Below are 26,428 nucleotides of genomic sequence, written 5' to 3' on the forward strand. Positions count from 1 at the left end.
GTATAGGATCATGAAGGATATTCTCTACCTGTTATTTAGCATATATTCAACACCATACTGTAACACGTGACACATTAAACCTTTCTCCTCTCTGTCCATCCCTCTTTTAATCTTTTCCCTGTCAAGGTCCTAATATCAGAGGGCTTGGGTCATTTTGCTCAGGACCCCTCGTTCATTGAGGCGACCAAAGCGGAGCTGGCTGATGCCTGCGACATGACCATCGAGGAGATGGAGCACGCCGCCAACAACATTCTCAACGGCACCTCGCCCACAAACGCCACATCCAGCACCTCCTCCACCTCTCAGCACAGCCCTAACGGCAACGTCCTCCCCTTCCACACAACAGCAGCAGCAGCATCAACGCACAGGGACCGAGTGGTCGGCTTGAGTCCTAGTGAAGGTGGGGGAGAAGCCACAGGAAGCAGAGGCTCCATACACGGTCCCTCCTCTATAGAGGAGCGGCAGGAGCTGCTAGCCAGAGAGAGAGAACCAGAAGAAGAGGAGGAGGAAGAAGAGGAGGCAGGAGGGAGGGAAGAGGGGCACTACAGAGGCTCGCTTGTGATCGGAGGAGCACGACAGAGGAACAGCGGGCTGTTGGAGGACGAGGATATGGAGTGTGTGACAAGCTTATAGGAGTCAAGTTAATGGGTTCGATCGACGAACTGGCCCCTCTGACATCACCAGAGACTGATGCTTGTCAGGTGCTGCTTACAGCACCGCGGCTGGCTCTGTCTGTCCCCACCCTTCACATACACACACACACACATACAAACACACTCTGTCGCTCTGGAGAGTGGCGGCCAGTGATGCAACCTTAAACACTTGGTGACTCTGTTAGTCTATGAGTTAGTATATGGATGGATGTTTGCTGTAAAAGCGATATACTCTACGAGCGTGTGCTTACGCACGTTTGTCAGTGTGATCTAGGATTTTTTTTTCTATCTGTGCGCGCATGTGCGTGTGTTCTCCACACGTGTCTGAGTGTGTCTCTAAAGTGCCTCACAGTTTTATCATGTCCTCAGAGTGTTAAGCGCAGAAAAGTAGACACAAGCAAAAAAGAAAAGAGACAAAGGGAAGTATGACTGAATGAAGGTAGACAAGAAACAACACAGCCAGGAAGTCCTTCCTATGGTTCTCCTGCAGACAACATAGTGTGTTTAATGTTTTCATTTCCTACGCCTACTTTGTGTTGTTGTTGTTTGTCTGGCCGCCATGACACCAGGTAGGGGACAGCAGACCAGCTTTTGAAAGGGGTCAGTTTGGATTACAGTCTGACCACACCCACTTGAGGTCAAAGGTCAACTCCTCCTCTTTGGTTCACTGATGATGAAGCGCTGTATTGAGTAAAACAGGGATGAAAAAAAGCCCTGTTTGAAATCTCATTTCTCCTCCTCTTCCAAAGCTAAGGAACCATGGAGCACAGCCCTGCCAGCCTGGAGGTGGGATTGAGGTGACACACCACCTCCAGCCAATGGGGGGGAAGGATTTGAGGGATGGTCCAACAGCCCCAATAAGGCTGCAATAGGGATGGGGGGCCCAGGCAGAGGAAGACACTCTCTGGCCAACAGGAAGCTAGCCAGCTCTTTTTATTTTTATTCCACCGCTGGTCAGGAAAACTCCAGCGAGAGACAAACTTGAATCGTCTGTCAACGTGATCTGGCTCCGCCTCCTCCACCGGTTTTCCTCGTTTGGCCACACCCACTCGCTGCCCCGAACAGGAGCACTGGGTGGCTAAGCAGAGACAGCGAGCCCCCCCTTTCTGCCTCATACCTCGCCGTTCCTCACTCCTTCCTCCCTCCTCTTTGGTTACTTCACCATCCCTCTCCCTCCATCGCTGAGTCTTTTTGCTTTGTCAGCCCTCGGGGAGGCGTGCGTTTGTCGAACGGGGCAACAAAGATGGCGGGGTGCGCGGGAGAACGGGAGTGAGCGATTGAAATGAAAAACAGACTCTGACGTCAATCAAAGACACTTCCTTCTCCAGGACCCTCCTCTTCCTCTCAGCGTGGAATCCTACTGGATTTGCTGCCACACACGATTTCTACAGACCACGCCCACTATGTATTTAACAGTTCAATATTGTGCAAAACTGGCTAGCCATGACTATTTTTGTTTTATATTCATGATGTTATTGGTTTAATTTATCCTTGATTTGTTTGCACAATCGGGGTGCTGGTCTTATAAATGTATTTTTGCTCGGTTTATTTTAGGAGAATTTTAAGAGGTTTTAAGTAACGAAGCAGGGCGTAGTGTTTGTGTGCGAGTGCATAACTATATTTGTGCGTGCGGATGTGTGTCTGCGTTTTAGTACAGGATGTATGAATGCTTGAGATAGAGTGTGTATCTTTAAAAAAAATTGGGGAGGGGGGGGTCTTTCTCTCTATCAGTATGCACCTTTTACAGATTGTATCTATTTATTTATTTATTTTTTTCCCAGAAGAGAAAAAATGTGTGCGTGCGTGTGTGTGTGTGTGTGTGTGTTTGAGTGATTTACTTGTGTATTCTAAAAGCTGATTTTAAGCCTAGACAGTAAATTAAGGTAGCATTACAAGTATGGTCTTGTTTGTTTGTATGTACGTGAGGGTGTGTGTGGGTATGTGCGTGTATGTGTGATAATGGGCCTCTTTAACACAGGGTTACCATGGACAGGCATGCTTCCAAAGCTTTGTGATTTCATTAGCAAGATTTTTACTTTTTAGCCAAGCTGCAGACTCAGAAGCTGCTCTGTCTTCAACAACTAGTTTTTGCATAACTTTTCTTTATTTCCCCACTCAGAGGTACTTAACTGTAAGGTCTCCAGCAAGGTCAGAGTGAATTATAGATCTTTCAGGCATTGCAGTTTTTCCAGACGGTAAGAAGCCTTTTGGCAAGTTGCTGTTTTTCTTAATCATGGCGGTTGTTGCTCTGAATTTTAGAAGTCCCCTTATTCATAGCGGCACAGTGACAACTCGTAAAGGAACTCAGAGTGGGGGTGGTACCCCGCGTATCACACATTACACGACCATTTGAGTTTAAACTCCAAATTAACTTTTAGGGCTGGTGTACAGATGCTGCAAGACTTCTGAATCACACATCTTTATATGAGGCTCGTATCATAAAATGTATTTTTTTATCAGGGATGGTTTCAGAGATAAAACCGACTTCCTGTTTGTGATATTTATGATTTACTGGTAAAGACAGTTTTGCTGAAAAAAAATTAGCATACAAGCAGGAAATTTTACTGATAATTATAAGACGATGATAATTGTTTGGTTAATGTGATAAATTATTAGATAGAAATCACAAAGCTTACATTTTGGATGGAAATTGTATCCTAAGCTACTTTTTTTCTTTATAAGTAGCCTGAAATTTTTTGATGGATCGTTCTCTTTTTTAACTCGATCCTTGGGTATAGTTTGAATACACTGAAAGTACGACCACTGCAAGGTATTTCATTCAAGCCTCAGCATTTTACACAGGGCACAGGTCTCACTTCGGTACTGTACCGTCTCCAAAAGCATTCCTGACATCAAAATCACCTCATTGGTACCAACTGCCACATGTATTATTATTATCATTATTATTATTTCTACAATTTAATAGTATTTAAAAGTGAAATCGATAAATATGCAGAATGTGTGCAGGTAAGAAATAAAAGGGGGAACAGATTCATGAAATTCAGTCTTAAAAATTTCAGAATCAGAGAAACTTTATTAATCCAAGGAAATTGAGTCCCAGAAGGACGAAGATGAAGCTTATTATCAGTTTTATTTTCCAAAAACTAAGCATCTTCCACCTACACTGTAAGACCCTTAAATACAGGTTGCCAATGGCCTAGCAGATGGATTCTCAAATAGGGAGAAATCTAATTGGTGTTAACAGCACTTTCAAAATGCAAAGTACACCAGGAGAATACCAAAAGTCACCAAACAGTGCATCTTCATGTTTTGGTTATGACATTAATGAGTCATTTTAAACCTAAATCACAAGTTTCTCTAGTTAATTCCAAGAAAAATTCGAATACACTGCAAAAGCCTTTGCCATTTCAAGTCATCAGCGATGTTGAACGACCACCTAGAGACACTCGTATGTCTTAACTTACGGCCATTCGTTTCTCTTTAATTTACCATTAAGGACTTACTGTCGAGCTCTAATTCCTTCATGTTAAGCAGAGCAGCTTTGTGGCAGGGAAGGGAGGTATGCATGGACACACTGCCATACACTGCGTCCTGTGCCAGTACCAGACTTCTGACATTATTATGCAAACTAAATGTGAATGTTGAGTATGTTCTAGTGGCAGTGATGATGTTGTTTTGTGGTTATGACACTGCAAACTCTGAAAAAGTCTGTTTTGTCAAAAGGAATTAACCCTCCTAACTTATGCCCCCCCAAAAATCATTTGCCTTCATAAAAATACTGTCAACATTTCTTTGAATTATTGTAAAAGCACCTCTTAAAAAATAATAATTTGCCGGCATAAGCTGACAGGACCGTTTGGTGGCTAGTTTTGCTATAAGCTGCAGATCTGGGTAAAGTCAAGAATGTTAATACCTGAAAAGTAGCACCAATCTTTGTTCAGTTCGTCAAGCTGAAGTTTAGTTAGCCCTGAGTTTAAAAGTCAATGGTTCTAGCTGTTCTGCTGCAGTGGAGCCATCAGCTTTTTACTATGACTATTACTATTTTATCAGCTAGTATATCAACAGCCATGAATGTGGAAACCAGTAATGAGTGACAGTATTGGATAGGAACATTTCCACAAGGTTGCACAACATATTATAAACAGTCCAGGACCATCTCCAGCTGATAAATAATGAATTAATGTACTTAGACTACATTCACTTTACTTTTGTGTTCCTTATAAATTTTAACATATAGATAAATACACAAAGCAACCCTGCAAATCAGAAGTACCACCCAGGCTTGGTGAGTGTGATTTCAGAATTAAGAGAGCTGTGGTGCCCCCATGTGGAGTGGAGCAGCATTGCCATTTTTATGTCCCACATAGAATAGCACGAGACGTTGTGTTGCAGCGTAACGGTATGAGTGGGTGTAATCCTGCAACCCACAAGATATGCAAAAACAATGCAATAACTATGACTGTATACAAGGATCCTGAAGTAAATATGTTTGTGAAAGTGAAGAAAAAAAACAACAACACAGTATCATGAAGCTGTATTATTTTCTGTTTGTTATGTTTTTAAGTCACCTTGGTGGTTTCCATGCCAGAAAACCTAACATACTTGAAATCCGGTACATAGCAGTGAGGTATAGTGCAGATTTATTTATTTTTCATTCTCGTCGCAGGGTGTAGGTCGAGCATGTTCTTTTTTGTTGTTGTTTTTTTTTTGACGCAGTGACCTGAAGGTCAGTGTTTTCCTCGTGAATTAACAAGCAGTCAGTGGAGACGCAACAAAAGCGACTGACCATATTTCCCCAGGTTCCTACTTTCTGACTGTATCTTTTTATGTTGCTTATTTCCCCTTTTTGTTTTTGTTTTTTTTAAGAATTAAGCTTGTTGGGTGTAAACATTGCATGAGGTTCACGTGTTGACATTTGAGCGTTCCGGGTTTTGCAGTTGTTTTGTTTGATTCAGGTTAAATATGACTATTTAGTGTACATAAAATGATTAAAAGCAGTATTTCTTCTTCAGAACTGACTGGACAGCAGTTGAAGAGTCCACGGAAGGTGATTTTGCATATCTTGTGTCTTATGTGCTTTTAGTTTATTTTCCTGGTGCATAACCCTGAGGAGGACAGCGAGATGAAATTTAAGAACAGATAAATGATAAAGTTTAATATTTTTTCTCTTGAATTCAGTAAATAAGGCTTTGTGTTGCCATATTACTTTTAAATTGATTACTGGGACAGACTTTGATTTAAATCCAGGTTGAGGACAGACAGGCAGGAGTTACACAGCATATATTCAAATGTTTCTACTCTATAGGATGATATTCTAACATTTTTACTATTCAGTGCCAGTCACAAATAATTTACTAGGCTTTTATCATGCTGCAGGTCATATAAACACTCATCATTATGAGTAAAATTGCATTCTATATTGGTCAAATGTTTGTGTTTCAGCTCAAATGGAAAATAATCTTATACAAAACCTGCAAACAAATCTACTATAAAGACTGGTGTGTAGCTGTGCTGTAAACAGTCAGTGTGTAATATGATATTGGTACCAACCTGCAGTGAGGGCCCCTTTGAACAGAGCTGACTGATTATCAGGAAAAGCTCAGGTATAATCATTTGCTTTGATAGGGACCTAATATGCTTTTTCATATTTCTGTCAGCTATATACTGTTACGATATCCTCATATTTAAAGCTTCAAATAGCGTATGTACGAGTATTCCGTGTGAGCCAAAAGCTCAAACTTCTGACTGATCTAAATATTTTTTTTCAGATGTTGGCTCTACATAAATATACATATGCATAAATTATCCCAAAATGGTCATTTCGGGCACATATCTTTGACTATGAGCACAAAAGCTCTGCCCGCCTGTGCTTCGAACCTTAGAAATTTGCCTTAAAGGAAGTTGAAACATCTAAAGTTGCTTGTTTCAACTCATTTCACTTGTATTTATATAGTGCTTAATCACAGCAGCAGCCACATCAAAGAGTTGTATCTTCTAAAATGAAAGGTAAATGACCCCTGAGCAAGCACTTGGCGATAGTAGGAAGGAAAAACTCCCTTTTAACAGGAAGAAACCTCAGATAATAGATGAACAGAGAGGCTGCACTAAAGCGCAGTGTAAAGTAAATAAGATTATTTTAAAACGTAAATCATGCTAAACTACTCTGGTAACATCTGAGAATAAGAAAAACAATATTAAGCAAGCATAATGGATCCCCTTTAGTCACGGCTCATTTCAGTTTGTGGTAAACGTGCACCAAACGTGCGTCTGTGAAGCTCTTATCATTTATTAGCCACATCTTCCACCTTGAATCCACTACGTGTGAGGGGGTCTTTTTGTATACTTGTGCTCTCTTTTCCCACATAGACAGATGACAGCGGGTTTAACAGGCTGATAAGCTGTAGCCGTCCTGGATCTCCACCTGCAGCCAGTTAAACTGTAAACAAAGCCCCTCTGCCACAAAAGGGTGCAGTTCAAATGGAAGTAATTTCCTCAAGTGAAAGCAGAGCTGGAGTGGGGAACGGCTTAGTCCCTGACAGATGGGTGACAATCTATTCAGCGGTCGACGACAATGGGAAGACGTGGGCGTTTGGCCTGAGAATGTTGAACGCAGAGATTATTTCATCATGTTTGGATTTCTGGAGGGTGATCTGACATGGTGGATTATACAATACATTTAAGTAATGTTTTATGTGCATAGGGATATAAAATATTGGTCCTATATAAATGATGATATCTTTTGTCTCACCACTAGCCAATGATTGTATATTTTTATATACCATATATAGCAAAATATTTATGAACATATGATATTTAATCGCCAGAATGTTAGATTAAGGAACAGGAAGGACACTTCTATGTAGGCTTGCTGACTAGAAGTCAGTATGAATTCCCACTTTAATGTATTTTTTAAGCAAAAGGAAGCAGCAGGAAATAAGGAAGCACCGAAGAAGAAAACTGAATGTTTAAGCTATGGACGTTTATGGATGTTTCATAGTAAATCGTGGGGCTTTTCAACTTATTGCCCACATTCTGAGCTGTTGAGGAAGATTCGGAAAGGTTGCTTCACAATCAGCTACACCACAGGAAAGCAATCCATCGCCCCTGCTTGTGACTCCAAAATTAAAAGGCTCAAGACCCCAACTTTAAGCAGCAGACAGATCCAAATCCTGACATGCTTTTGCTCGTGTTTGTTTTTGTGTTTTGGCCAGAGGTCTGAAACGTCCTACCAGCAACCTGTACGTGCAGGTCAGAGTCTGGTTATTACTCCTACTGTAGCACTGAGAGACGTGTCTCTCTTCAAGTAGTCCTACATCAGCAAAACATATACACACTGTACATTTTTAAAAGACCTAACCAAAAATGGCACCTACCAAGGACTAGATATCTTTATGGGGGGGGGAGGGTTTGAGCCGTTTAAATCGTGTAGCCTCTTTTCTTTTTCTTCTTTTACTTCCAAAAAAAGATATTGGAGGACTTGATCTACATGTGTGTGTAGAGTCATTTATTCATCTGCGTTGTGTGCAGAGTAGGAAGTCAAGTAGTTTTGCACCTGATGAACTAATTCGATAAGATCTTTTGTCTGCATTTACAGTAAAAGCTCCAGACTCCAGTGCAGCAATTTGACCGTTTATTTAAAAGAAAGCAAAATGAATTCAGGTTGGTTTTGCCATATTTATTCACCAACAATGTTATCTGTTGGATTTAGCCTGGAAATACAAACATGGTCACTGCTTCATAAAATCTTGACACTGGGAAGCCACAAAAGGATGACAAGACTGATTTTTATCGTTACGGAGAAAAGCTGCTGTACATTGAGAAATTTTTAATCTGTTCAGTATTTAAAAAAAATGAAAATAAACTAACAAAAAAATAGCATTTTACACACTTTTTAGAAGTATTAGAGTTGTGTGTTTATCCTTAACTTTGCCAGTTCGGAGAGTGTGAGGCTGGAGAGCAGAAGTCTTGTAATCTTTCCCCGTGTCGGTCACTCAGATCTCCTCACGTGGATCTACCATTGTTGCAGCAGATGCATATTATATTTTCTTGTAAATCAAAGCGTTTGTTGATCACTGTTTGATGCCGACAAAGATATTTTAAGATGACTATTTTGAATATAAATTGTATTTTATTTTCCAGGTACAATTAGAATAGCCAGCTGTCGTAGGAGTAGAATTAAAATCATCAAGAGAATCACCTCAGATGTTATTTTGACTTCGATGCTAATGAACGCTTTGGGAAAGAGGGCAGAAACGGAAAGCGGGAACATATTGTTACATGCAACTTTGTACTGCATGTCTTCTATTTTAGATATTAAATAATAGGAATATTATAGCTATATTATATAATATTAAATGACTGTTAGGGGCAGGTTGTTGCAGCTTGTGGGACGGATGAAAGAATCTGGTTTTATTTAAAGAAACATCCTTATCAAGTTTCAGGTGCCATGCTGTGAGTTTATTTATTTAAAAAAGAGAGAGAGAGAGAGACTGATTTTGTGTGAAGATTTACGTGCATCTGTTTGTTGCTCGTGCAAAGACGTGATCTTATGAAGAAACATCACAGGTCGGTAAGGAAATGCAGTGGGGCACAGGTGCATTTCATTCAGTCCTTGATGGACTAAATGCGATCAAGGACACGCAGCCTGTTTAAAACTACAAATTTGGGTTACATGATCATTACACGTATTTAATCTGTTGGGATCAATGAAATCAATACATCTTCAAAGTAGAAGTGATTGATTTAGCTTTAAATAAGTGATCACTGCTGAATTTCATAGCCAGCTCTTTGCATGTTAAGCAGCACTCGCACATAGCAGCACCCAAACAGCTGATTTTAATCATTTTTTCCCCTCATAGCACCACGTTAAGTCATCAGATATTGGTGGCGACGTTTTTCCAGGGCTGCTAAGCTCTTAGCTGAACCTGATAGATGAAATTTGCTTGCCCAGTGGGTTTAGGAATAATGTATAGACTAGAATTCACTCATCGTATAGCGGCACCTACAACAGCACCTTTTATGTGAATATTTAGTACGACTGTTTTGTCAGGACCTCAAAGACCTTGTGTGTTATCCCGCATTCATTCCAAATCACAGAGAGCCCTGCCTGGCACTCCGTTTTGACACTAAGATTGAGTCTTTCCGTAGCAGCAAACGCGACTCTCTTTGGGATATTACTTCAGAGGTGTGGCAGCAGCTTTACAATGCAGACTTGACTGTCAGCGGTTCTGGTTTTGGAACAGCTTTCACCTCATTAGAACCACGAATGTCTCCGCCTGTATCTGCTTCTCCACTCTTCATTTTACAGACAAGAGCTACTTAACATTGCATCGCAGATGAGAATTATTTCTCCAATCACCCCGTGAATGTAGGATACAGTTATATGCTCTTACTCACGCCTGAGGAGTCACTTTATATTTGTAGATTTTCCTTCTACGTAGCCATTAATGGAAGAGAGATGTTCTGACCAGCACAGACATAAAAGGCCTCAGTTGAGTTAGAAACATAGAGGTCTTGTATTTGTTTGCGCGTGTGCAGATGCAGCTTTAAATAGATGAGTGGGCCCATTTGAGAGCATCACCAGTGTTTTCTTCCATTACTGATGATGCAGGAGCATCTCTTTAAGCAAAGAAGGCACTTCCCTGCTTTTGGCCAGCTTGATTTAGTGGCAAGAGAATCGCAGCTCTACGTACAGCACAGTCTTTATCTTCTTTCTGTTCCTCATTTATATATCAGGGCTATGCTGCTCTGTATGATCTTACGTGTACGTCACTACTCATGCAAAGTGTTAAAGGGCCATTAACAGGACTGAGCTGTTTTTCTTCTTCTTCTCTGTCAGAGAGACGTCTGTTGTCAATTCTTGAGTTTATTTTTTTGGAGAGAGGTGATCACACAAAGACCAATTCCTTGTAATATTAGTAGTGACGCTACTGTTAAATGTAGTATTTAATAACAGCACTATTTACGATCAGAAAAATGAACTAGAGTGTGTTATTGTGCTTGGTAGCTTTGGAGGCAGATGGCCATTTTTTTTCTTTTCTTTTCTTTTTTTTGTAACTGAATTCTTTAACGTAAGCCACTCCCCCTCGACTGTGCGAGGAATTTCATTTGTTCTGAGGTTGCTAAGTGACATGATCTCACGATTGACACAACCTTTTTATTTTTTCTTCCTCTCGTTCTGCTTTTTTTTCTAAAAGAGAGATCTTGATTTTTTTTTTCTCCTTCATTTCATTTTAGATTTTAGAAAGGGAAAGAATACAAATGAAATAAATCAGAATATTAATTCAATCACTTTTTCTACTCCTATTTTCAATAAAAAGTGAAAGAAAAAAACCAAACAAAAAGTTGATTTGTAAATAAGTAATGTACAGTTTGTATCTGTAACTTGTCAGTCTGTCATTGGTGACAGAGTCTGTCTTGCTTATAACGCACGCTACAAGTAAATAAAAAAGGAAAAAGTATATTTAGACTGTATGGTCCCTTGAAAGCAAGTTTTAAATTAATATCTGATGTATATTCCTGTAACATTGCATTTTTATCTGAGGAATGATGTTATTAAAAAATTGCAAATAAATTGCATTTCCTACAGTGGTGTGTGTTTTTCACAGGTCTCTATCCTCACATGTTCCTCAATAGACTAACTCTGACATGACCTAAGTGCCGTGAATGCAATACGGTAAAACTATCAAAGGTCCTGAAAAGCTATTGTATGGACCAGCTATTTCACAAAGAACAAGAGGGTCTCATACAAAACAAAACACTACTGAGTTCCTTCTAAGAACTGTGTGGGCTTTTGCTCTCTAAACATGTCCAACTTTGGAAGAAAATGTGTTCACTCTAAGTTTCCAGATGCCTACGTTTGTAAAGGACTCTGTGGATCAGTCCTGGCTCCTTCCAAAGTTTGAATGCAGAAGGTGTCATTGAGGGAGAGGTGGTGTGCCTGATTTGCAGAAACTTTAAGATGAATGCTGGGAGGACATTTCCTGGCTTCTTCATTGTAACAAATAAATGTTAATCACTTCACCTGGCAGCGGCGAGGTGATCCCGCACAGTAAGACAATGCCAAAGAAACAACTGAAACTTGAAATGACACTCAGGCGCTAACGGATGTGTAGATTGCACCGGTTTTCTCTGACGTTTCGGGTTGTGTCCTACAGAGTTTTTGTTCCCCTGCTGAAAAAAAACCCACCTTCCACAAGTCAGAATTTAAAGTTGTTGAAAACTTTGTTCAAGTGAATACATCTAAATTTTGAGAAAACCCCCAAATTTTAAGATAATTACATTTTTGACAAGAATGCCAAAAAAATTCAGTGGCACAAGAACATTCATAGGATTCAGCTCAAAGGGAAGGCTGCAGGTTTCTTAAACAGGGATGAAGTTAGAATAGTTTTACGGAGAGCTGAAAAGTGAAAGTGTTGCATATTTAACCAGCACTCCACCCAGAAAGCTTCATCATCAGATTTTCTACACTACAATGTGAGCGAGTGTAATGGTGTGTGAAACTAAAATGAAACTGACATCGCTGATGGTAAGCATATGCTCAAGTGCACTTTAATACCTGTCGAATACACTGAAGCAAACAAAGCTTATACTTCCAGCGATTGCATGGTTAATGCTTCCCACACTTATTTCTTCGTACAGAAGGTAGTTCATTCTGGAATTCCACTTTGAAATAAACTTGTTTGACTGACAATAAAATAAGAACTGCAAACTACATGTGGGGTTTATGAGTGGCAAGGTGTCTTTTCAGATTCCCCTGCTGCGAGAATTCTCTCTCGCAGTTTGGACACTTGAATGGTTTCACCCCATTGTGGCTGAGTGTGTGCCTCTTTAGGCAGTTTAACGTAAGGAAACGCTTGGGGCATTCAGAGCACAGGTATGGGCGCTCCCCTGTATGAGAGCGCATGTGGACATTTAGGTGACTTTTGCTGGAGAAACCCTTCCCGCACTGGACGCAGGTGTAGGGCGTCTCCCCCGTGTGAGACCGAGTGTGCAGCAGCAGCTCGCCCGAAGACAAGAAGGATTTCCCGCAAGTGGTGCAGAGGTAGTTTTTCTCCCCTCTGTGCATCTGCATGTGTCTCGTGATGCCAGCTTTGCTGAACCATTTCCCGCAGATGTTGCACAAGTTGGTGGGACCGTTGTGCAGGCGTTCATGCTGCTTGAGTGAATACCTGCACAGGAATCCCTTGTTGCACTGGTTACAGATGAATATTCGTCCTCTCTTATGAAGCCTCTGGTGCTGATAAAAGCCTGATGGGCTGGTGAATCCTTTCTCGCACTGGCTGCAGCGGTAGGGGAAGCTGTGGAGCTTCATGTGAGCCTTCAATTGATTTGGATGTTCAAAGAACTTTTCACACATCGGACATTTGGTTTCTTTCTCTGTGAAGTTTTTGTTCACAGGTCGCGTGCTCAGAAACCTTCTGTCTTCCTGCTTGGGCTCTTTCCATCTACGCTTTTCCTTATTTTCTACATTGTCATTTTTCTGCTTGCATTCCCAGTTTTTAGCCACACTTTTTGGTTCGGTTTTCCTCCGTTTCTCTGAGTCACCTTTTACTTGATTTTTCACAGCATTCTGACGTATCTTCTTCCTGACTTTTTTCCCAGAAAAGTTTGTGTGAATAGAAGCGGTTATCTGGTGCTCACTCTGGATGTGCTCCTGGACTTTTCTCTTTATGCGATGTGTGAATGAGCACTGAGGGCAGATGAATAAACAAGAGAAAGGACCTGAAAACAGTACAAAGCACAGCAAGTCAGAGAGATAAGACTAACTGATTCAAGAGTAATATTGGTCTCCTACTTTTTTTTCTGACCTGGTTTCTTTTTTGGCAGCCAATCATTTGCCGTGACATCAAAGCTTTGACTTGATTCTTCTTCTAAACCCTCCAGTGATGGTGTTTGTTCTTCACCGTCATGATCTTCCTGACTATAAGCCTCAGTGAACCTCTCTGCGACAGTTTGAGAAGGGAGGGCTAGTGTGGACAAAATGACATCGTCCTCACTGCTTGACCGTGCTGTCAGAGAAGAAAGCCCGATATATTACACATTACTCACTCATTTATAATACTTCATTAAAAAAAAAAAAAAAGGTTCTCACCTGAACTTAGAGTCCCCATCTGTCTGTGATGATGCAGCAGGGTCTTCAAACTGAAGGGTTCAGACAGATGGAGTCCAATTTCTTCTGATACAGGTGTTTCATTGAGCCAAGCTGCTGTCTGAGATGGAAAGAAAAGACCACAGAAATGCAGGTTGTAAGAGAACAAAAAATCTTAGAGGTTACAAATTTTGATCTCGTGCTGCAAATTACTTTTGTAGTACTGCTGGAGTACCTGCTGCAGGTCTGGTACTGGCAGCAGCTCTTCAAGTCTGGACAGGAAAACGGACACAAGCTTCTGGATCCTTTGGTTAAAGATGGAGCCGTAGTTGGCAGGAAAAACCTCCTAAAGAAATCATATCTGAACTATAGGTTCATCTACTTGATGAGAAGCATAGATTATAGGTTATACATTTAATACAACATGTAAATTATGGTACCGTGTGCAGAAAACAAAAAAAACAGATTGTGGCTACCTTGTGACTGATAAGTTAGAACCATATGAGCCACTGATTGTAGCTAAATCAGAGGCTTCAAAACTTATGACTTGTGAATTTTTCAGAAACCAACTTACCTGAAAAAAGAACTCCTTCTCAAAAGGAACATTCAAAATGTTCTGAACCAGGCTAGCAAAGTTGCTGTATGATGTCTTCAATATATCAGAACTGGCCTGTCAAAAAGAAGACACACAATACAGGGAAAAAGTTTTTTTTCTGTATTTTTAATCTATCTTTTCCTAAAGCTCATTGTTTGCCAAATTTTTTGTTTGCTTGCTTGTTTATCTTTTTAAATTTGGTGATGAAACAGCTCTGAATTGTCTTTAAAAACACCCACCATCTCCTGATTAGAGCTCAGCTCAACACTGCAGGTGTGGATTTTATCTAGTTGACTCTGGATCATCTGCAGGTTGGATACACCATCACCTCGACACAGCTCAAGAACCAGCTGCAAAAAAAGAAGATCACGACACACTGTGAAAAAAAATGACTGCCACTATGAGCAGAAGCACAATATTTAGGCGTGTAATAACAAGCAACACAAAACACTTCAACTTCGAAAGCAACAAAAATGTAATGAATGAAATGATGAATTACGGAACTCATGCCTTACATTAAGTGCTGTGAAAAAGTATTTGCCACCCTCCTGAGATCAGATTTTTGTCTGGTTCTCACACTTACATCAAACAAGTTGCAATATTAGACAAAAATAAGCTGAATAAATAACCTAAATAAAAAAAAAACGTTCAGGGCATGACCCGATAGCTGGACATTCTCCTTCAGGATTTTCTAGAATAGAGCAGAATTCATGGTTCCACCAATTATAGCAAGTCATCCTGTCCTGTCCTGAAACAACAAAGTAGCTTCAGACTGTCACACTACCACTTCCATGTTTTACTGTTGGTATGATGTTTTTTTTTAAAGAAATGCTGTGTTACTTTTATCCCAGATGTAACAAGACTGTTTTGCAACCACCTGGATGAGTTGTCGATGTAATCTTGGAGCACTTTTGGTAGGTTGGCCACACCTGGGAATGTTCACTAATGTTCCAAGTAGTTCAATTAACTACCAAAGCCTTTTAAATGTGGTTAAAATGTAAATTGTGGTTAACAACAATATTCAAAACCTACCATATATATTATTACTTAGACATGCACTAGCACATTAAGTTAAATGTAAATTTCAAAACTTACATTTAACTACTGATTTTATCTACTGTTCTGATTTGATCTGTTTTGTTTGTTTGCTTGTTTGTTTTAATCAATTTTAAATCATGCTTTTTATTTGTTTTTGTTTCTAATGTCTCTGTAAAGCACTTTGAATCACCTTGTTGTTGAATTGTGCTATACAAATAAACTTGCCTTGCCTTGCCTTAAGGTGAAGGCAGGAAAAAGACCCTCTGAGGGGCCACATAGATAAGTACTACATTAGTATAGGTTATTAATTCCTCATCTCAGCTTCACTGACATTAAAATGTATTTACAGTTGGGACTAATCACTTACCCTTGCTCTCAGGCCCAGGATGAGCTGAGCCTTCTGGGTGGGACTGAGCAGCTCTGGGACCATCTCTGTTGCCAAACTGATGAAGTCCGCCAGCTTGTCATACTGCATCACTTTGAGCTGCTGCGCTACCTGCCACACGAAGGCAGACATGAGTCTCACTGGAGGGACAAGGAGACGCAGGGAGGCTGGAGGAAGAACACGGTCTGCCGAAGACACTGGAAACAAAGGTTTTGGAGTGAAAGCACCACATAATTTAACCAGAAACTGCAATTAACAGGTTACAGCTATACGAATAGAGAGAATTAGCAACGTTAGCTTAACAGCCTAATTGTTTTAAGAAGTCTTCTCTGAGCTAAAGAAAATAAATAAACCTACTAGCAAACAAACGCGCAACATCGCACAAACCTTCGCTTTTCCACGCCATTTTCGTATTTGATATATTTCTATAAAATTGACTGATTATTACTTCTGCAGACATCCTGATAAACACGGAAATAACCTCTAGGTAAAGCGGATGTTATGACGATATCGTGCCTTCAAAATAAAAGCAGACGGCGAGAGGACAGTTTTAGCTCAAATGTGGTTCACGTTTACTTTTTTCTAATAGACTAGAAAAGAAAAAAAAATCATATTATTCTCCATATTCTATTTTTTGCCCTTTTTTTGTCTCAAGTGTTGCATTCATACATGTTTACCTACAATTGGGGTTTTATTTTTGTACTTATTGATAATGTAACCGTTGTTTCCAATTAATAAAATCCCAACTCAGTCTTTTAAATCAGTGCTTGGACCCTGTTAATATCAGGGGACATTTAGTGCCCCAGGTTGTATGATCTGTTGTGAAAAACAAAACAAAACAAAAACACACACACAAACAAAAAAAAAAACACAGTGGAGAAAAAATGGGAACACCCAGTTTTTACACACCCAGCTACTATCAACCAGGGTCGGCGGGCAGCTGGGAACTCGTTACCTTACTGTTATGTGTCAGCATGTCAGCAAATCAGTCGTCGTCATCATGCTGAGAGGTGTTCGGTTTAACCTTAGGAAACACCTTTTCCCAGCTTTTGGCTCTTTTTGCGCGCAAACTTGAATAAAGACGCTCACCTGTCGCCATGGCACGAACAAGCAGAGGCGCACCTAGATCTGACAAGGAGTTTACGTTTGTCAACCCAGCTGTGAAGTACCTGCTGTTCATATTTAATTTTATATTTTGGGTAAGTAATCGCACGCTATTATAAAAGCATTGACTGACTGATCTCAGCGTGTGGTGACCTTCATTTTAGGAACTCTGTGTGCTGGTTAATCATTTGTCTTTGGAGCTTCCAGGGGACGTTTGAATAACAAATAGTTCAAAGACGTTTATGCTGTGATTTTAGTTATGCCAACCATGTAAGGCATCACTTCCTCTTCAGCGGCCAGCAGAACACTTTGCTGCTTTGTTTCACTTAGTTGTTCTTTAACTTTGGTGTTCAGAGTGAAACTGAGGGAAAGAGTAGAAGGGAGAAGGAAGTATGGGTCTCACTCACAAAGGCATACACACAAACAAATACGCCAGGTGTTCTCAGCTCAGTGTTTAAACATTGACTAAGTTTTATTCTCACTTTGAAAATCAGGATTGGATTTGGTCACCTCAGTCAGTGCTGTGGTTTGTTTCAGCCACCAGAAAAGGTGAACACAAAGGAGTTTTCCCAGTTTCACTGATTTCCTTTTTTGTTACATACTCAATGCCAAGCAAACTTTCAGGGTCAATGTACTCATGGGACCACACATTTGTTTAATGTCCCCACCTCACATCTGTTTCCTGACAGAGGTTGTCCCCTGTGCCAGGTTGTGCAGGTGGTGATACATCTCTATTTCAACAAATGACTGAATAACATCATTCAAATTAAAATTCCGCAAATTATGTAAAACTGCGAAGCTCAGAAGGTTGGTTGTAAACAAAACGTTCCCATCAGTGGGTTGCGGTGTCAGGTGACCGTGGGCCAGAACTTAAGGAGATTTCTTACAGCATTTTTAGAGTTGATCTCTTGTTGCAGATTTAACCAGCTGAGGTTTAGATCCATGTGAGGAGACTAACCCTTTTTCAGGAAAATTAGAATGCTTAAACCAAGATCTGACATGAAGTTTTAGTGTTTTTCTTATGTCCTTGCTCAGTGTTTGTAGTGTTTCCTTTGCACATTCTATTATATTTGTAATTGTTTAATTTTTTGCATGTTTTTTTTTTTTTGTGCATAAGTGTGTCAGCAGTGTTGAGGCAGTGCTCGTGTACAAACAGGATAAGTCTGTAAAAACTTGTATGGAATGTGTTGTCATTTCTGCTCCCTCCAGCTACAGTGAGTCTCGTAGTGCGCGTCGCTTCTTTTCATGGGAATTACTGACTCGCAGACATGAATTACCTTCCTAATATCACCCCTGTGGTTTTTTTTTCCCTTTTTTTCCCTTTGACTGTGAAACTAAACCCTTCCAAAAAGACAAACCTGACCTCTCTCTCCCACCACATTAAGGCACAGTGTCTGCAGTAACTCGATCTATGTCATTCAGGCTGGGAAGAGTATTTACTATTATTCTATTGAGACTGAGAAAGCAGTGCAGAGTGAAAGAGCCTTTATTTTTTTAATGAAGTCTGCAGGTTGCTGTAGGTTAATATAGTCAGGTTAAAGCAGAGAGACTGGAAGAATCTCCTAGTTTTAACAACCAATTGTTGGTGATGCAGTTTAACACTGATTCAGAGTGAATGTTTCTGGAAAATCATCAGTGCAGCCTTATCGGTGACTCATGTGTAGCCACTGCACATTTTTCTTATTATTGTAATCGAGTGTTCTGGAAAGATGATGATGCACCCTGTACAAGCAGAGACATAAAAGAAATATTTCTTCATATTCCCCTCGAGTGCATATTACACTTCACTTCTAATTTTTTTTTTAATTGCCCCAAGGATAAAGAAATCTTGGGTAATCTTTTTTTTCTATGTGTTTGTTCTCAGATAATTTCTCTGGTGTTGGTGTTAATCGGAGTGTATGCCCGCATTGTGAAACACGCAGGTAAAACAATCCTCTATTTATGAAGCATACAGTCTTTTTTAATAACACAGTGGGAGTCCCATCACATATAGGTAGAGTGCTTTTGTTTCTGTAAGGCTTTGTTAGTCCACTTTTTCACTAAAAACATACTTGAAAATGCAGTTTTTGAATTATATTTCCAGAAATGTTTCCCAGCCTGCCCTCTCTGTCTGTGTTATCCTTTGAGTGTCTTCTCTCTCCCCTTCTGCTTTAGAAACAGCGCTCGCATGTCTCGCTGTGGACCCCGCTATAATGCTGTTGATCGTGGGGGTCCTCATGTTCATCATCACCTTCTGCGGTTGTGTGGGGTCCCTCCGAGAAAACCTCTGCCTCTTGCAAACTGTGAGGAAGAAGAATTTAATGGATTTTAAAGTTTTTATTATATCTTTAAGGGTCCAGATGCACAATCTTTTAAGATCATTGGTTATATTTGTGCTATCTATGCCAAGCAAACAGGTTACACTAGGAAACCATTAAAATATTTTGCTTCTAGAGTTCACTAGTTGTTCTCTGCTTTCTTGCTTAATCTGCACTTTTTTTTTTTTTTACAAGTGAGGCGCTCATAAGCAACAGCTTCATGGAGACACAGGAGGAGGTTTAAATTACAATGTGGTAACGACTGCTCTTTTTCCCTCCTCCCAGTTCTGTATCTGTCTGATCGTGATCTTCATCCTGCAGCTGACTGCTGGTGTCCTGGGCTTCATCTTTTCAGATAAGGTAATCGAACAATATGGACTATTCTATCAATCAGAATAATGTAAACACAAATGTATTTCAGTTCTCTGTATTCTCAACTCTTTCAAAACTTAAATAGGTTTCTTTTGTTGCTCATTCTATAATAAATACCTTTGGGTGTAATAGTCTTTTGGGGGGCTCTTTATCATTTGATGATTTTTATACAGTTTTGTTTTATGTTTATACAGAATATCAGCACTAGTCATATGAGAGGTTATACAGTAGCTTCACATTAATATAAAACCTTGAAAAGCACGCTCCAAACTGGTGCTTAAGACTACTTCTTTTGCCTATTAATGATGTTGCACATGATATTAATTTTCTTTTAATTAAAAAAAAACCCAACAAACAAACAACGACAACAAATAAAAGTCATTTTAGCTCATCGCTAGTTGGTTGCTGTGCAACATGATTATATAATATATTGTATCGTGCATAACTAAGCTTTTGTGGATATAAATTTGACGTGATTGTCGTGAAATAAAAATAGATTGCTTTAAAAACAGGCCATTATTTCCCATTGCTAGGAAGATGCTTAGTTACCTAAATGAAGTTTTTGGATAGAAAGGAGATGTTATTGTTGTAAGATTTAAATGTTTTTTTCAATTTTATCTCACAACTTAGACATTCACATTACTCACACTCTCATAACACATACATATAGGATCTTGGGGGTGGGCACGCTACACAGACTCCAAATTACCATCAGGGTGTACACCTCACCCCTGGCGTCGTTGCTCACCTCTCAATTTTAAATACACGTAGACATTGAGGGCTATCAGGAGGGGCTGTGCGCTTACCTGCTGCTCTCTGGCAGGTAGCTCCATGCCCTCCTGGGTTTTAAATGCACCTTAGAACACACATGCATCAACACTACATATGAGCGGGCGGAGGGAGGTTTGGAGTCTTCTCACACCCCCGTTCTCTGTGGCCTGCTGGAGCGGGGGGGCTGGGAGGAGGAGTTGGCCGTCCGACTGCGGTCTGGAATGTGGGGCCTCCCTGCTGCTGCGGAGTCGGGGCGGTCTGCATCTCCCCACCGCAGGGAAAAGGGTAACACCACCTGGGTCTGGGTGCAGTTTCCCCCTCAAGGGGTACCTAGACCTGGGGCTTAGAGTACGCTTGGGGAGTGTGATTGTGTGTACAGTGTCTCTTTGTGTTTGTCTCCACGTTGGGTGAGTGTTGAGTAATTGCATATGAGAGCATGAGGGTGGGAATGGATGTTTGTATATGTGTGTGCCTGTATTTCTGTGTCTATATGTCAGGTCGGGTATCAGACGCCACCTCTCTGGGGACATCCCAGGTCCTCCAAGGTATGGAGGCCTATCTCCCCCCACCACTTCCCCTGCCAGTGGCAGACGCCCTCAGACATCGGTGCGTTGGTGGGTCTTTGTGTCCGGGGATGGGAGTCCAGGTACACACCGGCTCACTCCTTGGTGGCTGCTTATCGGGGCCTGGAGCCTGGGGCTCGCTCGGGCCACTTTGGGGGTGGGGTGCCCTCGGCCTCTCGGCCTGGGGCTCGGTCACTCTGGCGCAGCTGGCTGCCGGCGGAGCTCCTGGGCACGTCACTGCAACCCCCCCTGGCTTATGCTCCACGGCTGCTGAGTGACCCCTCATCTGGGACTCTCGTCAGCTCTTTCTGGGACAGTGGCGCGGCTGCCCCTCTGTTGGTCTTCCTTGGTCTCTTGTGTTCTGGGGGCCTCTGGATGTCTGGAGTTTTGATCTCCTCCATACCTGCTTTATGCCCTGGAGGACGGGAATGTGGCTCCCCCACACCCTCTAACAGATCATTACATGTAGGAACCTTTTAAAAACAAGCGCGTTCATGCTCACAGGTGTACACACGGGTGCTCACACACACAAACTACACTCTTTTTGGCTCCTACCTTAAAGCACACTGTGCGCTGTCAATCTTACGTGCTGCACAATAATGTTTAACACTTAGTATTTACTGTTATATTCCCATAGATCATCATGATGTTGTTTATCCCTTGTTAAATGCTTGTTTTCTTTTTTTCTTTCTCAACAGGTGATCCAGGTGATTGATTTATGTATTTTTGTCTGCTTATTTTGTTGGGTTTTGTTTTTTGCCCTTTATCCCCGTCCCTCTTCTCCGCTGTTTTTTTTCCCCTCTTTCTTTCTCCCTTTTCTTTTCCTCATTCAAGTCTGTCCCGTATCTACCAAGTGAAAATAAAAAATAAAATAAACAATAAAAGGTGAATCAAATAGACCATTACGGCAAGGCTGGGACGGTCCATTTGGTAAAGTAAATCCGTTGGGCATCTTTCTTCGCCTTTAGACAATAATTCTGATGGCAAAAGAGCCAAACGGGACAGGCAAAAAAAAAAAAAAAGATTTAAATATAGGATGATTTTAAAAAGGTTTAGGTTGCTAGGCAACATGATGACGTTACAAAATCTGACGGAGATGAAACTCTTCAAGGCCCTAACATGTACATGTGTGCCACGTTTGGTTGCTCCAAACTCCTGATCTTGTCAGAGTTGGCAGCCAACGAAGCAAACAAACACACACAGGGAGAGAGGTTGTGTATTATAAGATGAGAGCGCCCTCTGCTGCACTTTGTCCATATTATTCTAGATTTATTTCATTGTTTTATTTACTTTTTTTTTATCCATAAAATACTTTTTCATTTTTCTTTCAAGGCAAGAGGTAAAGTGACCGAGGTGATCAACAATGCCATTGTCCACTACAGAGATGATATTGATCTGCAAAACCTTATTGATTTTGGTCAGGAAGAGGTAAGGATTTAGCCTGAAGGTGGAATTGTTGGGGTGATGGCAGCCTTTTAGGTGGCTACTCCATCTTCTGATCTCTTCTGTCTCATCAGTTTGACTGCTGTGGTGCTTTGAGGTACTTGGACTGGTCACAGAACATGTATTTCAACTGCAGCAAGGACAACCCCAGCCGAGAACGCTGCTCTGTCCCCTTTTCCTGCTGTATCTTAAGAAATGACACGGTGAACTTGCTTTTAAGAATATGCTGATTCTGATTTTTGTGGTTCATTTTTGTTGTTTTTCATGTGTTTTAACTGTGTGCTCATTTGCGGGCAGGTAATCAACACCATGTGCGGTCACAACATTCAGGAATTGGATTACATCGAGGCTGGAAACCGCATTCACACCAATGGCTGCATAGACAAAATAGTTGATTGGATCCACAGCAACCTGTTCTTACTAGGAGGCATTGCGCTGGGACTGGCTATACCACAGGTAGAAGATTACATACCAACACTCACACAGCTTCTAATAGAAGAGACACATGTTCAACCTTCTGTCATGTTTTCTGGTTTGCAGCTGGCTGGAATGCTTTTGTCTCAGATTCTGATGAACCAGATCAAAGACCAGATCGAGCTGCAGAACTACAACCAGAAACACAGCTCTGATCCGTGGAGCTGATCCAGGAGACACCAAAGTCTGATGAGGAGAACAGGAAGCATGTAGACACCAGCATAATCGGGGTTGATTGGTAGAACTAAACCAATAGAGTCCTTTGAGCCTGTTATGATTCTTGGACAAAGGACACACGGACAGACCAAATGCTGACTTTTGAAAGGGTTACTTTAAAAGCAAACTTTATACCCAAGCAAGGGCAGAAGGTATATTTGGTGCTCAGGATGTTACGTTTTAGTGAGGAGATGCAGTCGAAAATATCTACAAGAATTAAATCTTTTTTATTTTGTGTTATTTTATTACAAAAGTAAAAAAAAACAAAAATTTTAAAAAGCAAAAAGCATAATTTTACCATCAGGGAGGTGGCTCTGATTTTTTCAATGTGCTGAAAATTACTGTAAATCACATATTGTTTAATGTCATCCTTTAGAACTGTGTCTGTCACTCAAGTTCAGCATACTTAAAATATGTCTTGAGACAAGGCCAAGCCAATGCATACAGACCATTTCGTGAATAGTTTCTTCCTCTTTCGCAAGCTTGTATTACCTCAATGCTCCAGAACCTCCCCCACCCCCCGAACATGTTACAAAGTTAAAGCAATAACATACAGTATGATAAACAGGTTTCGTTCGACAAAAACCGCAAGCAAATGTTTACATTGCTGCTCTGACCTTTCACAATCATGCTGCCATGTTGGCCTGCTCAATTGTTCTGCCAAGACCTCACACTGCACATGATGTCATCGCCTCCTTTCATTTTGGCCAGCTGACTGCCTGCATGGCTGTGGAGACGCGGGATTTTCTTGTAGGGTGTATATTGAAATACGTTGCCATTGCAAATAAATGTTTGCCAAACCACACAGTTCATATTCTTGTGTTTGGACTGAACTAGTTTAAATTCTGAATCCTTCTTGCTCTCACTTTATTTTAAAACTAAAATATAGAAGAATTCTTTTAAAAAGAGGAAAACAAATGTCTGGAGTGCTGTTGAATCACCCTCTTGAAGTAGTTATTTGTACAAGCCAGTTTGTACTTTGTGACCCGTCACTGTGCAGACTGACCTCCCCTGACTGAGGGGGGAAAATATTTATTGACTCTGAAAGCAAAGCAAAGTCTGGTTCTATTGAAATGTTTTGTCAGGATTAGCTTCAGCCTAGTCATAAATGTTTACTGCTTCATGAAGCTGTAAATTTACAGTACTGTGCAAAAATCTTGAGCTACCCTTTTTTTTTCTTTTTGGTATATTGCTTGGAAAATGGGAAAGGTGTAGCAGTGACTTATCGACACACATGGAAATACAGTATATAAGGCAATTCTAATGAGCTTGCGAGTCAGTATTTGGTATCACTGACTTCATTCTTCAACACAACCTCTATTAAACAAGCTTTCCTATAATTTCTCGAAGTATTCTTCAGGAATAATTCTCCAGGCTTCTTGAAGGGCATTCAAGTCAAGGCAATGGTTGTCTGTCCCTGTGTGTTGGCCTTGCGACAGACTGGCGACATGTCCAGGGTGTACCCCGCCTCTCACCCTATGACAGCTGGGATAGGCTCCAGTGCCCCCTGCGACCCTGAAAAAGGATAAGCGGAAGCGAATGGATGGATGGAATTTTGAGGTGCAGATTCTGGGGAGTCTAGTCCAGGGGTAGGCAACTCCAGGCCTCGAGTGCCGGTATCCTGCAGGTTTTAGATCTCACCCTGGGTCAACACACCTGAATCAAATGATAAGTTCATTACCAGGCCTCTGGAGAACTTCAAGACATGTTGAGGAGGTAATTTAGCCATTTAAATCAGCTGTGTTGGATCAAGGACATCTAAAACCTGCAGGACACCGGCACTCGAGGCCTGGAGTTGCCTACCCCTGGTCTAGTCCATGAGTCAAAGTGTTCTAGTTGATATTGCATGCACAACTGGAATCTGAGGTTACATTTCCAGGTACATAATTCCATCAATGTTGACACAATCTCCAACACCACTGGCTGAAATGCAGTCCAAACCATGACAGAGCCTCCACTGTGTTTTACAGATCCCAGTAGACTACTGGACCTCTCTCCTGACCTCCATACATATTGATGATGATTTAAACCAAAAATTTCAAATTTTGATTTAACCCTCCCAAGGACCTGTTTCCTCTGATTTTTCAGTCTGATGTTTAATTTGGCAGACCTCAGCCTTTCTTTTCTTCTTTTTTTCTATTTCCTCTGTTCCTTAAGGACATGGCTTTCAGGTACTGTTCATCTGTTCTAGATCGTTTTTAGCCCACCTGTTCAGTTTTCTCAAAATGTTTCAGCTTTCAGCTAATTGCTCTTTGGGAATCACCTTGTTGGGGCAGAAATACTATTTTATCCCTGTAAACTGTGTTATTGTTGCCATTTTTATAGATATAGATTCTGACAGGCTACTATGAATAAAGTGTCTAAAGATCCTATTTGAATTTTGGTCTTTACCAAGTTGTCTGTTAAATGTAAACACATTTTGAGTTAGGGGAGTTTAGGGGGTTAAATCAGTGGTAAGTGGTCCTCTGAAAATGGTAAGGTACAAGGAGCGAACTCCTTGGAAGCAAAGAAAATGAAAATGGGGAGTGGCTCGAGACTTTTACACAGTACTGTACATATTCATTAAAAAGAAATGACACAAATCCTGTTTCCTAACTGGAAGAGTTAACTGGCACAATTTTTACTTCTTACCCAGGGAGCTTTGCGTGGCCAGAAGTCTAATGTAACTGTGAAGAAGCAAACACCAACATGACCTCTTATCTCCACCCCATTTCTCTCCCTGGCAAATGAAAACCTCTGAGGAGATCTCAACTTCAAACCTGATGCCTGTGATGTTTAGGAGCGCACACAGTCCTATGTTTGTAGCAGCCTTTTTTTTCTCCCAATCTAAACATGACATGTCTTTGTGAGTTTAACTCCCCTCTTAGATTCTCACTTCATTAGCACTTTTCAGAGACCTGAAATTATGTAATTATGCAGAATAAACTGATGACAAAGTGACAGTTCAAACCGCAGTATATCGCTCCGTAGGTGTCCCTTATTCTAGTCAGTGAGTCAGTGTGTGTTGGCCTGGGCTCCAGTGCTCTGTGTGTGGTCCCCGCTCCTCTGACTCACTGAGGCAGCCGTGTTACTGTAGGTTTTATAGAGGCCCAGACGTGCATTACACACACACACACACATACACACACACACACACACAGACATTCAGGACAGAGCAGAGCTAACCCAGATTCACTGCGAACACAAAGCATCAGCAGTCATCCAAATACCACAAGTGCACTCTCCAATTAGAGCAATATCAACAACATGGTGGAGTTTTGACCTTTTAGGTATGTGCTTTTTCTGGTATCCCGCCATAGTCAAAAGAAAAGAACGATAAGTGGATGAGCCTAAAATAATTTGACTGTGTGAGTTCTGTCCGTGTGTTTGTGTTTTTATTAACAGTATAGCCACCTTAACCAGAAAAGAGGAAGTTCAGACCATTATGAGTGTCCCAAAGGAAACTAATTTTGAGTTGTGCCCCTCC

At 40.9% G+C, this 26,428-nt stretch overlaps 3 protein-coding genes across 12 annotated transcripts in view; 2 read left to right on the plus strand and 1 right to left on the minus strand.

Annotated features, from left to right (window-relative positions):
- cacna1c (calcium channel, voltage-dependent, L type, alpha 1C subunit) overlaps window positions 1-10,092 on the plus strand; it is a 218,103-nt gene extending 208,011 nt beyond the window's left edge. For all 7 annotated transcript variants that reach the window (XM_040035288.1, XM_040035289.1, XM_040035292.1 and 4 more), the window contains one exon: window positions 127-10,092. In XM_040035288.1, the coding sequence (XP_039891222.1) occupies window positions 127-633 (507 nt within the window). In that variant the 3' untranslated portion in view covers window positions 634-10,092. The remainder of the gene's footprint in view (window positions 1-126) is intronic.
- A 2,047-nt stretch (window positions 10,093-12,139) lies between these two features.
- LOC120735712 (oocyte zinc finger protein XlCOF6-like) lies at window positions 12,140-16,495 on the minus strand. 4 transcript variants are annotated; one of them, XM_040035302.1, is made up of 8 exons: window positions 16,110-16,495; window positions 15,705-15,833; window positions 14,539-14,649; window positions 14,279-14,374; window positions 13,940-14,050; window positions 13,708-13,825; window positions 13,424-13,624; window positions 12,140-13,337 (listed from the first exon to the last, which is right to left on the minus strand). In XM_040035302.1, exons 2-8 carry the CDS (start codon window positions 15,810-15,812, stop codon window positions 12,325-12,327), a joined length of 1,758 nt encoding a protein of 585 aa, XP_039891236.1. In that variant the 5' UTR covers window positions 15,813-15,833; window positions 16,110-16,495; the 3' UTR covers window positions 12,140-12,324. The 4 variants fall into 4 exon arrangements, with proteins under 4 accessions (XP_039891236.1, XP_039891235.1, XP_039891233.1 ...); XM_040035301.1 differs by having other exon boundaries at window positions 15,705-15,919; XM_040035299.1 differs by having other exon boundaries at window positions 13,940-14,047; window positions 15,705-15,919; window positions 16,080-16,495.
- A 167-nt stretch (window positions 16,496-16,662) lies between these two features.
- Window positions 16,663-23,767, plus strand: tspan33a (tetraspanin 33a). The gene is made up of 8 exons (XM_040035318.1): window positions 16,663-16,921; window positions 18,691-18,748; window positions 18,981-19,108; window positions 19,409-19,483; window positions 22,162-22,257; window positions 22,347-22,475; window positions 22,570-22,728; window positions 22,813-23,767. The coding sequence occupies exons 1-8, from the start codon at window positions 16,820-16,822 to the stop codon at window positions 22,912-22,914; spliced, it is 849 nt and encodes a 282-aa protein (XP_039891252.1). The 5' UTR covers window positions 16,663-16,819; the 3' UTR covers window positions 22,915-23,767.
- Window positions 23,768-26,428: the final 2,661 nt, after the last annotated feature.

The sequence above is a fragment of the Simochromis diagramma genome, unplaced genomic scaffold, assembly GCF_900408965.1.
Source record: "Simochromis diagramma unplaced genomic scaffold, fSimDia1.1 OVJJ01000816.1, whole genome shotgun sequence".
Lineage (NCBI taxonomy): Eukaryota > Metazoa > Chordata > Actinopteri > Cichliformes > Cichlidae > Simochromis > Simochromis diagramma.